Consider the following 14,439-nt stretch of genomic DNA (forward strand, 5'->3'; position numbering starts at 1 on the left):
TGAATAAGGCAAGATGAGGCACAATAATTATTCTCCTTTGTTCATGAAAAAGCAGTGTAACCAGATTCAGTAGCAGTAGATGCTTTCCTTTCTGTGTAGTTGTTATAGTAAAAATTTTCCATATTTTAGAATTCTATAATGAAGAATTTGTGCTAGACTGAATATTCTAGTAGAAGTTGTTGTCTGGTTTCCATAAAAGAAGCAGCCATCTTGTTGTACATGAATTACGTGTTAGAAATTTCTATGAGGTCCAAGATAATCACAATTTACAGCAACACTAATACTGGTGAACATAGTTCATAGAAGCAGTGAAATGGAACCAGTAAAAAATAAAGAAGTTCATGGAAGTATTCCAAGCAATAAGAATACAGAAACAAATCATTTAAATATGCAAACATCAAAATGGCATTACAATAAATGGTAGTCGCAACACAATTTTAAAACAGAATACAATCAAATGGTTCTTCCCTAAGAGATATTAATTACTGTCACATTTAATATCAAGAAGTATTTTTCTCACAATAGTTTGGACAGAGGTATTGTAAAAGAGTTCAGTATTTTTGACAGTCTGATGTTATGAGAACAATAAATTTTTACAGGCAACAGATGTCACAAATGTCAGGATATAGTACTTCATCTAAGCCAGTTGACATGAACAAGATGATGCATTATATCAAATGATTTCTATCACAAACTTGATCAAAAATTTTCAAATATGTCAAACAATTTAAAAACATATTGAATGAGTTTGATCAGAAGTATTCACAATTACTTTAAGAACAAAAGAAAACTACATGTAGGTTAAATAATCTGACCAAAAAGCAATACAATGTGCAAACTGCATGTAACATGTTAGCTAGGATCATATTTACAATTCAGACTTGTTTCAGAACTACAATCTGTTTGCAAAAAACTGCTGGCAAAGTAAACAAACTGTTGGAAGAGATAAAGTTTATGAAACTGGACAGATACATGTTGACACTGATGTAAAGATGCTGAACAACTGTGTAGAGTTGGGGGGGGGGGGGTCTCAACAATGACACCATAATTGTGGAAAAGTTTCTACTGTAACACCAAACTTATGTAGATGAGATGGAAAAATTGTCTTTCTAAAAGGAACACAAAATTGCTACATGCAGAGGCAAACATCAAAGCTGCCATACAATGAATTTATTTTGAACTGCCCATTGGTGGAGTTAGTTTGAATGAAATGACTAATGTTAACACAGGAAACATACAAGAGAGTTTAGCACCTCTGCAGTTTCACGATGCTTCTGAAAGATTTTGGCACATATAATCAACCACTGAACCAAATGAGCTGGCCCCATTGCCACACGTCAGTACCACATTCAAAGATAGAGGACACTGTCTTTCAACAATACTGGTAAATGAAAGCCTCTAAAAGATTATAGCTAATTTCAGGTGTTTTCTACATAGTAATGAAGTTTCACCCAGTAATTTTTATAAGGGCATTCCATAACTTGCTGCCACATAGCTGAACCAAATCACAAAAAATTTGCGTCAGTCTGGGCAGTGGATGTGGCAGAACATTGTCAAACATACGATCAGTTTTAACAAGCCCTTTTAGACCAATTTTGGTCTATCAGTATCCAGAAACAGTTATGATAAGAAGTGTTCAACCCACAACCATTCAACAGTAAACAAGGAAATTGCAAAAATATTTTGAGGAATAGATAAATAAAACGAGCTACCGGAGCATACCTATCTCTCATGTGCTAAAAATTTTGAAAGGTAGGTTGCCACTGAACATCGTCGAAAAATTAGCCACAGTACCTGAAATATCTTAAATATTTCCTCTCTGTGTTGGACTCCATTGTCTCAATTTATGAAGAAGGATGAGGTCAAGGAAGCAACACGAACATGCAATCAAATTTTGAGGGAAACAGGAGCAAACATCAAAGTAATAACAACAACAACTGCCATAGCTGGCAACCTGATGTCCCACCACAAGGCAACGGACCTAAAAAACTGTGGCTCTTGAGGAAACAGCCATTATCAAAAGAAAGGAGATACCAGAACCCACCAAATCATGACAACAGGGTTCGGTACAAGAACTGGCATGGTGCTCCAGACAATAGACCAGTAAACAATGAGACATGTAATTAGTGCAGAGCAATGAATACTGCTCTGATACAAAACATAAAGGCTAGACATGGGTACCAAGGTTTCCACAGTAATCAGGATACTAACCGGTACAATACGGAACATGTGGTGCACATAATTGAAGTGATGGACAATAGTGATGCCACTCCACCGCTGCCAGGAAACACCAATCAGTCATGCTACAGTCTCCAACAATGACCATTGGGAATAATGGGGGTGTAAAAAGTGAAAACATGCACTTCATACAAATAGAAATATTAATTTTAAGTGTAGATTTAACATAATGGATTAAGAAAGAAAACATGAACTATTATACACAAAAATCTGAATTGCTCTGTACTACAAGATAATCAAACTTATACTATTTACAAATATGTATCTTTATATCTATAAAAAGAATACTAATAATTCAAAATGCTATACCTAAATGTAAAGATTAACATGAGGTGAAATCAGTAATGATTATGAGACATAGTAGTACATCATGCTATTATGAAGCACTTATAATATGATTCAATGGGCAAAATTCTCAAAAGGTAATTTTGACCAGCAACAAATGCAATGAGTTGTGGAAGGTATCTCGCCAACAGGAGAGTTAACATGTGAAATCACTAGCATGAGCTTTGTCAGGAAAAGTTTACTTTTTGTATTTGTGGACTGTGTAAGACACAAGAATAACATTCCATATGAGTGAGAAATATTTTGTTGTAAACTTCTCTGTAAATATTGTGCTTATGAATTAATAGTACTCTGGCTGACTGACAGGTAGTCAAGCATTTAATTACTCTGTCTAGTGGTAAATTTTAAGGGAATGATGCAGGAACACATCCCATTTGGCAGAGAAAGGAATGTATAAATACAGTGGTAGGTACTGTAAGGACCTCACTGATGTGAAGTATAATTATGTATGAGTGTGTGTGTGTGTGTGTGTGTGTGTGTGTGTGTGTAGAGAGAGAGAGAGAGAGAGAGAGAAGATGAACATACATGCAGTAGCAAGACACGTATGAGGACCCTTTACTGTGACTGTAAAAGTAACATTAATTGTAACATAAGAGCTGCAGATGTATGCTTTGTGCTCTGATATGTACAGTGAATCATGGAAGCATTACTGAAGAATCAAACTACACATCTGTTGACAATGTATGTTTTTGATAATTAACATAAAAGCATTTAACAATATAGAGCAAAGTTAATCCTTTGCTCCTCTAAAATCAGGATGTAACCATGTACATTTTACATGAATTTAATACAGAACCCAGAACAGGTGGTAAAATGCTTGAATAAAATACAGTTTTTGAATTGTTCACAACATCTATATTAAATGGAGTACTGTGTGCTGCTCGTCCATGAAGACAGTGAGGAAACGACAGATTGCTACTCAACATAAAGAAGATATGTTAAGTTACAGATGGGCACAATTATAAAAGACACTCGCATAAAGCTTTTGGCCACAGCCTTCATCAGGAAAAAAGAAGCACACAAAGTTCATACACAAAAGCAAACACACCTCATGCACACATGAGTGTCAACTCCAGCATCTCGGTCCGGAATGCTACTATCACATGGGATGCAACCAGCAATCTGGAGGGGGCAGGGAAAGGAAAGGGATAGTAGTGTATGGGAGAGGAGGGAGATGAATGCTGTCTGGTGAAGTGTGCAGGGACTATAATGCCAACAAGTGCAGCATCAGAAGGTTGTGGGGCAGGAAGGAGAGGAAAACAGGAGCGAAAAAGGAGAAGAGTGGAGAAAGATGGGCAGGTGTGTTGGCAGAGGGCGGCAAATAAACAATGTGGGAGACAAGAATGGGGAGGAGATGACAGGACAGAGAGGGTGAAACTGCTGGGTGGCAGATAGGGTGGGCAGTATGTTACCGTAGGTTGAGGCGGGCATAATTATGGGAGTGGAGAATGTGTTCTAAGGATAACTCCCCTCTGCACAATTCAGGAAAGCTGGTGGTGCTGGGAAGGACCCAAATGGCTCAGGTAGTGAAGCAGCCATTGAAATCAAGTGTGTTATGTTCAGCTGCATGTTGTACCACAGGGTGGTCTACTTTGCTCTTACCACATTTTGGCAGTGGCCATTCATCCTGGTGGACAGTCATTGGTAGTGATACCAAAATAAAAAGCTGTGCAATGATTTCAGGGAGCTGGTAAATGACATGGCTGCTTTCACAAGTGGCCTGGCCCCTGATGGGGATCCCCTTTCTTGTCTCTCACCCTGTTTGTTTGCTGCCCTCTGACAACACACCTACACATCTTTCCCCACTTCTCTCCTTTTTTGCTCCTTTTTTCCCACCTCCCTGCCCAACAACCTCCTGACACGGCACTTGTTGGCATTCACGGCACTTGTTGGCATTCTAGTCCCTGCACACTCCATCAAACAGTGTTCGTCTGTCTCTCCCCACCCACACACTACTATCCCTTTCCCTTCCCTGCACCCTCCAGATTACTGCTTGCATTCCATGTGATGGATGCATTCCAGTCTGAGATATGGAATTGGCAGTCATTTGGGCATGAGGTGTGCTTGTTTGTGTATGTAAATGGTGCATGTTAGTCTTTTTCTGATGAAGGCTGTAGTCAAAATCTTTATGTAAGTGTCTTTTAATTGTGCCTGTCTGCAACTTAACATTTCTTCTTTATGGTAAGCCAATATAATTGTAGGATATTCACACATTTCTTTTTAAGTGTGTGAAAGAAATATGGATTACTATGACTTGCCATACAGGAAAATAAGATTAATTATATAAACATTTATAGTTATGGAAAAAAAATGATCTTTTGGTACTGATGGCTGGGAGTCCCACCTGGGGAACTTCGTCTGCCGAATTGCAAGTACTTTCAGGTGACACCACATTTGGCGACTAGCATGTTGATGATGACAACACAACACTGAGCCCTTGAGTGTGCGGTGTGGTTTGAGGTTTTCGGGCGCTAAACAGCGTGGTCATCTGAGCCCTTGAGCTAAGAAAATCTCTGAACCAGCTGAGAATTGAACCAGGGCCCACTGGATGGCAGTCGGACATGCTGACCTCTCAACTAACAAGTTGGACTATAGTTACAAGAATGATCAAAGGTAGATACATATATCCATCAGTGTTAATACTGTAAAATGACAGTCGCAACAATAGTTATATATTTGAACATATATGAAAGATATTGAAGTCAGAGAGGTACAAACAGTACCACCAATGTGAGTTGGAAATAATGTTGTGAGACAACAAAATGCAAATACGATGTCACCTCATACTTGGAGCCACCCATCTATTTAAAAACGTACATATTACAAGTAGTAAGTAATGTTAAGTTACACTACACTGTCCATTTTACTGTCTGTTTCCATGACACATTTCCACTGTAGTGTGGGTAAATATTTTCTATTTGAAGAACATATGTTTTCTGTTGAGTCTTGTCTTGATTTCTGCAACTAAAAGACCACTTCCAAGTAGATACAGCAGTAAACTCTTCTTTAGACACTGATGAATCTAATTGCAGGTGTGTGGATTATAGACTTTTGGTTTAGATTTAATAGATCATGTGAAAAGCTCAAAATTTATAACAAAAGTGAACTGTATGATGTGATAACTATATAGAAAAATTTTCATTGTTACACAAATGTGAGAAATTAAACTCTGATGTTCCTTTATATGTAAAGAGTAATGTAAAAGTAAGTATATGAAGGCAAACTTAACAATGACTTATCACAATATTGAGGAAGAAATAAATGAGACTTAGATAAAGTGAAGTTTGTTCAAAGAAAAAAATTATATAACTTTACGATGAATAGGTATCAATGGTTTTTAATTAAAGTGCTAAAGTGACTTGTGCAGTGAAGTGTAGGCTTCAAAGCAGAATTTCAAGTATGAGTGAAGCAAAGTGTACACCATGCACTGACAGAACAGAAACCGATGCCATGACGTGGACTACATCAAAGTAAATTAAATAACATGACAAACTTACAGGATTGATGTCTTGGCTCTATATACTACATCTTGCACCACCATTCATTTCCACCTGGCCATGGCTGAACAACCATAATATCTTGAGATATATCATGAAGGCACAAGGCAAACACCAGTTCATGGCCCCAGTGTACTTCCTCACTCATGTGAACTGAAGTACCACCAACACTGTGTGTTCCAATGGTCAGTAGAAAACAACAAAACTCAAAAGAAAAATGGTGTTCGAAACAATGTAATTGTAAGGCTGAATGTACACTGTTGATTGAAATTATCCAATGAAAATGTATGAAGTCAGTCCATAAGAAATAATTAAAAGAAATTTTTACATATGAAATTCTCTCCTATAAATCATAAAGCCAAAAAGTGTTCAAAAACGATAACCTTTGCATAGCCTCAAGTATTTTGTAACTGTTGTTTGTAAATTTTGTGTTTCTTTAGAATTAAGTTATATCTTTCGGTATAGGCAGACATGTGACAATAATAAAGAAAATGTATAAAACAATTCATGACACCCCCATACCTATCCTTGATTCAATAGTAAAGGAATTATGTCCCCGACCATGATCCTAATCCACTGGTGTTGAAGGACATAAGAAAGTCTAAATCATACCTTGCAAGTGTAAAAACTAACTTGAAACCTGTGTCAATGTTTTATGGCTTTGTGATGATAGATGTAAAAATTTGTAATTTCATGTGTTCAATGAGATATCCAACTACTATATGCTATCATCATGTACTGAGGTTTTCACTTCCAGCAGACAGTGAGGGCACATGCAATGTAACATATGTATGGGAAAAATGACATAATAATTTTTAATAGTAAATGGTACAAGGAATTATGATGAAAAAAATTTTTGACACTGTATTTACGTTGCATAAAGATGTATACAAAAGTTAAGATATTAATGATATGAATATAATAGAGGGAAACATTCCACGTGGGAAAAATATATCTAAAAAGAAAGATGATGAGACTTACCAAACAAAAGCGCTGGCAGGTCGATAGACACACAAACGAACAAACACAAACATACACACAAAATTCAAGCTTTCACAACAAACGGTTGCTTCGTCAGGAAAGAGGGAAGGAGAGGGAAAGACGAAAGGATGTGGGTTTTAAGGGAGAGGGTAAGGAGTCATTCCAATCCCGGGAGCGGAAAGACTTACCTTAGGGGGAAAAAAGGACAGGTATACACTCACACACACACACATATCCATCCGCATATACACAGACACAAACATCTGTGTATATGCAGATGAATATGTGTGTGTGTGTGTGTGTGTGAGTGTATGCCTGTCCTTTTTTCCCCCTAAGGTAAGTCTTTCCGCTCCCGGGATTGGAATGACTCCTTACCCTCTCCCTTAAAACCTACATCCTTTTGTCTTTCCCTCTCCTTCCCTCTTTCCTGACGAAGCAACCGTTTGTTGTGAAAGCTTGAATTTTGTGTGTATGTTTGTGTTTGTTTGTGTGTCTATTGACCTGCCAGCGCTTTTGTTTGGTAAGTCTCATCATCTTTCTTTTTAGATATAAAGTTAAGATATTATATGGCTGAAAAGATCGAGGGAGTCTTAATGAAATTGAACTTTTTTTTTTATCTTCTTTTATCTGTTCTCACATGATCTGCATATTAAGTACTGCCTGTATCAATAATTCATGAAAAAAATATAGGTGTTATTGAGTCCCAAAAGTTTGAAATATTGTCTCTTTGTGTTATTATATGCAAATATTAAACAGCAATGGAGGAGAAGAAAGCACAGCTAAGAAGTCCGATTGCCTTCTAACAGAATTGCTCACAGCATAAAATCACTATTAGAAGAATGGCAAAAGTCACCAACTCCAGTGAAAAGGAAAATTTTGGAAAGATAATCTTTACTAGATACCAGTTATAATCCTGACCACATGATGCACGAAATGCAGCAAGGAGTGTTGAATCCAACTTTAAAGACAATTGTAAAACAAATATTTTATTTCCTTATAATAGTAATCTTCCATGTGAGGAAAGCAGTTTCTTTCTCCCTGTACATCATAAAATAAATATTTCAAGGCCTGACATACACACACCTAATCCAAAAGAATCAACTGATTCGCTCACTTTGTCTGAGCTGGAGGAAGTGTGAAATATTTAAATTTTGACCCAGTACTGTACGGCAGTTACAGAGTGCCCGTTCTCCCAAGAACCATACAAATGATGGCTAGGTCAACAGCTATCCAAAACATTTGACTCGTTATCTCTGCAATCAATAGAACCCAAGATATGTCCCCTGAAAAATTATGTTTTTGCGCACAGCTTTTTGACATGTAATGGTACCACACATGGACCTATCACATGCCTATCGCTCTACTCTCAACATTCATCAAACTGGTTTGAAAAGATAATGTTAAAAATGCCTTGGAACATTCCAGTAATGCTGACATATTAGGTGATTTCCAGCAAAATTTCAGAAGAGGTCGAAGTACCATGTCAACAGCAGTGCAACTTGCCCATCATTTATCTGAAAAACTAAATGTTAAGTCCCAAGCAGCAAGAGTATTTCTGTACCTCTCCAAAGCTTTCAATAATGTACATCATAGTGCGCTCTCATGAAAAACTATGATGAGTGGTGTTACCGAAAAATTTATGTGATTGCTGGAATCATATGTAAAAGGCAGACTACAGTGTATATAAATTATATACGATGATGGATAAGTACTGGAGAGGAGACAGACAAGAACAAAAAATGTACATTCTGGTGTTCCTCAGCAGCTCAACTTTAGGTCCATTCCCATTCATATATGTTACATAAATAATTTTCCAAGTTTTTTAGGAAATAAACATCTGGCCACTACGTATTGTAATGACACATTAGGTGCCTGTTGTGAGTACTATGATCCCAGCCTTATTGAAGAGATTCAGAACTTCACTGAAAAGACAAGAGCTCACTTTGAAAGAGACAATTTAAAAGTTAACATGGAAAAACAAATACTATTCATTTTGCATCAAGTAGTCCAAATAGACAAAATACTCTAAATGGTGAGATTCTGTGTAAAACCTGTCCAGAATGTAACTTTTTGGGTATGTACATTGATGACTGACTTTCATGGAAGCAGCAGGCTGTCCATGTCTGCAAAAAAAGTTATCGCCAATCTACATGTATTAATGAGATTATCACCAGACCTTAATTCTGAAACTCTAAGGTCTGTGTGTTTTGGCTTTGTATATCCATTCCTGGAACAGTACTGTGTAGTGGAACCTCCTACGCTGATATGGAAAACGTTTTCATGCTGCAGAAGAGAACCCTGAGGACTGTAGTAAAAATCACACAAGGAACATCTTGTAAAAGCCTGTTTACTAGTTTTAATATTTCCGCAGTTTATGCCGTGTATATGCTATAAACTGTTAAAATAGTGAAAGATGACACTAAGCTCACAAATGGGAACATCTGAAATACACAACCATAATACAAGGCATACAGGAAACCTTCATAAAGTTAACACAAGATTAACTTTAATAGCAAACAGCTCATATGCTAGTATGAAATGAGAAAAAAACTTAACTTCTCTGGGCACTGTACACAAAATAATGCTGTCTGTAATTTGTTCTTTGTCGAGATTGCACATGTATTTGTGTATGTGTGTGATATGAGTGAAAATAAATTTCAAATTATTAACTTTATGCAAACTTCTGATTATCATCTGATTTATAGAATTATTACATTATTTATTTTCACTGTAATGTGCCAGAAAATAATTTCACACAGTGAAAGAAAGTGCTGAAATGCAAAAATAAAAAAAGCTAATTTTTTGTCTGAAACTGTAGCAAGCATAGATACTTCTAAGTGCAGAGAAAGCCAGACTAAGTGTTGTACATGTGTTGCTTCCACATAAGTTATTTGTTATGTGTACTTGTAAAATTCTTTATCAGTATGTATGCAATAGCATACACTACCAATATGTTTCAAAACACCAAGCATAAAACAACAGGATTTTTCTGTTACTCATATCTCAGGTTCTACTGGCAATAGAAATGTATCATCAAGTGTTTTGGAAATTCCTTGGGCTAGAAACCATCTGCCTATACAACAGGCCGATCACCTAACCATATATACCCTATAATATAGGATCAAAGTTTGAATATTACATATTTCCTACAGCTTAGGCAAATCATTGTTTCTTTTTGCATTAGCTGTGGTCTATGGTGCACCTTCAGGGGCTTATGAAGGCACCATTTAGTTCATGGACAGTTCATAAGAAAACCTGAAAAAAGCGTTTTTCACTATTTTCTCGCCACCAGCTGCGGATATTAAATAACTAATGCAGAAAATTGCTAGAATTTTAATAGTATGTTCTCTAGGCATTTATCTAGAAGTGCCCTGTTTTCTTTTCCACCAATCCTTAGTCATTATGAGAAATACCTGTTGTCATGGTTTTTTTATACCAAAACCAAGATGCGCATTCCAAAACAGCTATGCACAGCAATTGGCTGTAATTTTTGCAGTATAGTCCCAAGATACTGATCTCATACAACATCAAAAATTTTCTTGTTATCTTTATCCATTTCTGAGATAAAAAGGTGCAAAGCAAAGTTACCCTACTTTTACACGTAAAATATGCACACAAAATCATGTGTGAGGTGAAAACATAGTTTAAAAAATGACATAGCACAGAGAAATATACAGAGCATGTTTGTCCTTGTTGTCATCAGTAGGCCCTGCCTTTAAAAATTTTCCAAAAAATTTTGGCATGTGAACATATCTGTGCTTTTTTATTCTGAGAGAGGAGGAGACAATGGCAGTTGGACAAAGATGGAAAAGCAATAAATACGGGAAGATAGCTGACAGTGGTTGTGGTACAGAAGGAGTGAAGGATGCAACAGCAGTATAGAAAGAGAGAGATACACTGTGACAGTGAAACAAACTTGATACTGACAGGGCAGTGCTACAAAAAAGAGTGAAGGAGACAATGCCAGGGGGAGAGGAATAAAGGGAAGGAGAAAGTAGCAATGGGAGAGCCAGTGATAATGAAAGACAGAGCCTATGACAATGACAACAAGGAAGAGGTAGATAGTGACAGTTAAGAGGAGACAATAGCAGAGGGAAGAAACAAATGACACAGTAGCAGTAAGAGAGAGCAAGATGAAGACTGACAGTGAGTAGAGACAGTAGTACTAGGATTGGCTGTGAGACAGGAGACAGTGATCATTAGAGAGACACAAAGAGATAATGACATTGAGCTGGGCTGAATGAGTGAGTGAGAAAGGGCAATTGGGAGTGGGTGGTTATGAGGGTACTGAGCAAGTTCCAGTTAGGTGAGCTTATGGAAGTGAAAGGTGAGTTGCATGTTAAAAAGAGCACAAATATGTTTGCATGCCAAACGTTTTGAGAAAAATTTTAAAGGTGCTGAGGAAGGTGGAATGAGACAGCTAGTACCCAACTTTTCAGTCAGTCTTTTACGCAGACGAACATTCACCTTCTTTCTGCTCTGCTACGAGTATTTTTCCACTGGTCAGTAGGTCATGCCTGAGATACGTTTCTTAAATATCACATAACTGAATCCAATCTTTGCAAAGAATTGCACAAAAATGCAAGCATATGTATATTTCAGTTGGGGCACAAATTATTAGTCATTCGAGACCCACCAAAATGTTCAGAGCATTTTTAACTTTGGAAATATGGTTATCAGTTCTTAATTCATGGAATGTATTATGTTCATGCATAAATCCATAGCTTTGATATTACATTACTCAATAAGTGTTCAAGTTATATCTGCTACAGTGAGAAACAATGTAGTATTTATACAACTCATCATTTGTTTGATGCTTAATAATGAGAGTATCTTTAATACAAAATATATTTTGACTTGCATAATTACATAATCTTTAAGATTGGAAGTAGTTGCCATACTTTTAAAACTGAAAGAAACATACCACTAAAACATTTGGAAAATACTGAATTCAGATCTCCTCCTTCTCCAAGACATCCGGCATCCAGTAGTTTTAACTGTTCTATGATTTCCATGTCTTTTATTCCATCGTTTATCATTTCTTCTCTTAACTTGACCATTGTATCAAATAATTCAAGCAATCCAGCCTGACAACAGAGAAAATCCTTTGTACAGTCACTCCAAGGAGAAACACACAGGCACTGTAATCACATTTCTATAACTATCACTGTCAAAACTTGTCTACTTTTGAATGATAAATTTATTTCTTGGCTTTGTTATTAAGCTAGTTACATTTTCTCAGAAATGCATGCACAATAAAATTTATGGTGTGTAACATCTCAGGTGTACAACAATTACACATAATTAATTATAAAAGGAGTAGTCAGATCATGACTAACCATTAAGATGGGAAGTGGAGTTGTGAAAAGTTACAGAAAAGTTCATATAACTAATTCCAAACTATAAAACTTTCTCAAAATGCCCAGACCTTGACAGAGGGCAAGAAAAGCAAGGCCCAGTGGCTACGTCTCTCAGCAGAAAACAATGCCTCAAACCTATTCATAAAAAGTATGAAGCCTGCCTTTCACCTTTTTAGTAAACACTTCAGATCTTGAGACAACCTACCAGTCATTATAACATCTCCAAATCTGGACATTAAAAATTGCATGATTTTTGTAACTTATCATTGAAATGTCTGAAGTACACAGTAATTACTTTTCATCAATGACATAGTCTGAACAATATAGCTACCATTCTTGAAAACTGCAATTATAGATAATAACATCTTTTCTCGTTCTATGAAAAAAGTGGCTGTAATATCCACTACATCTTCTGTCTGTCTTACTTTTGTTTTGACTGTTCTTGGAGAAAGAGTCATTTACATTGAAGAGGTGTATGTTGTAATCGTTACTATATGTATGAAATATTAGCCTTGTTATTACTGAAAGTAACCTTTCAACCCTTTATGTCAATGTTTTGAACATTTAAACAATTTCTAGCAATTTATAGCTGCCACACCACCAGGAAATAGACTATCACTGGTGTGCAACAATCAGCTACCATTACATGGCACTTTCAAATGTTGCAAAATATTTCATGTCTTTTTCCGCAGCAGCAGCCATAAAGCAGCTTAAATCATTTCATTTAATAATAGCTGGCACAGCAAAGAGTTTTTTATTACAGTGTCAGTATTTACAATATTTTAGATCCAAATTAGATACAGCGGATTTGGCCTAGGCTACAAACAAAAGAATCTTAAAATATATACATTGGTTAGGTACCTCTTATGATAAAAGAGAACCCATCAACAAAAAGTAAATGCAAATCCAGTATTTTACTCTCTTTATACATTCTTATTTCATTGGTTTTACTTATGGAAGTCTGATCTCTATCGTATGCAAGTTTTTGTAATTTACAGGCAGGCTTGGTATCAGAATATCAATTAAAGGACCCGTAAGCACGAATAAAATCAAATAACTGGCACCTTTTTATGTGGGGCTCAAACTAATTGCTAAGGAATATAAATATATATAGATATACAAATGTATTTATGTGTATGTTGTGCATGATTATGTATATGTACTAATTACGACAAAATTTTTCTTTCACGCTCAAACTACGCTGAGAACAATAATTGAAAATTATGAAGAATTGAATAAATTACCCTGAGATGAGACTGATGAAATATTTTATGGACAAACATGAATAAAGAAAAGCATAACGTAAGGACCTCTGAGCATGGACTCTTGTTTTCAAAGGAATTTTTCCAGATACACAGTACAGTGAATAAGTCAAGGTGTGTAGTAATATTTCAAAGGAATTTTGCACTGAAAGTAATAAGTAATTAAATAAATGGTTCAATTTTTTTCGAAAAATATTCATTTTTTCGCAGACATAAAAGTGTGTATCTGATGTTGAATTTTTGTGTTACTGGTCACTGATTTTATTTTATGTCACTGTATTGCAAGTAATTAAATGTATGTAACTTGTGCAAAGTTATACAGCAATTTTTGATCAGTTTTGCTTAAGGTTGGATGGAATATGAATTCACAGTTTAGCTCAGATTTTGTGATGCATGAAAACATGTAAGAAATAAGCAATATGGGAAACAAAAGTGAAGTCATTACCCCAGCTAGTACCATGCGAAGAGCAAGTGATGGTAATCAGTTACAATCACTCTACCAATGACTGGTCAGGATGTAGATCAAATAGGACTGCCAAACACATACAGCAATGAGTAGCAGGCTGCAAGTAGACACAATGACAGCAGCACCAGTGTGTACTGCCAGATCCTTTTGCTGAATTTTTGTGAAAGCTTGGAGAAAGAGACAGACTATTACAACAATAAGTAGCAGAGTGAAGAAATGAAAGAGCTGATAGGGAGAAGGAAAGAGATAGACTATTAGAACAAAAATAAGCAGAGAGAGAAAGAGAAAGA

The 14,439-nt window shown here is 36.2% G+C and overlaps 1 protein-coding gene across 2 annotated transcripts in view; it reads right to left on the minus strand.

Moving 5' to 3' along the window:
- Positions 1-14,439, minus strand: part of LOC126180190 (cingulin-like) — a 469,194-nt gene that overhangs the window by 376,904 nt on the left and 77,851 nt on the right. For both annotated transcript variants that reach the window (XM_049924674.1, XM_049924673.1), the window contains exon 2: positions 11,986-12,148. In XM_049924674.1, coding sequence (XP_049780631.1) covers positions 11,986-12,121 — 136 coding nt within the window. In that variant the 5' untranslated portion in view covers positions 12,122-12,148. The remainder of the gene's footprint in view (positions 1-11,985; positions 12,149-14,439) is intronic.

Source organism: Schistocerca cancellata, chromosome 1, assembly GCF_023864275.1.
Source record: "Schistocerca cancellata isolate TAMUIC-IGC-003103 chromosome 1, iqSchCanc2.1, whole genome shotgun sequence".
NCBI classification, from domain to species: Eukaryota; Metazoa; Arthropoda; class Insecta; order Orthoptera; family Acrididae; genus Schistocerca; species Schistocerca cancellata.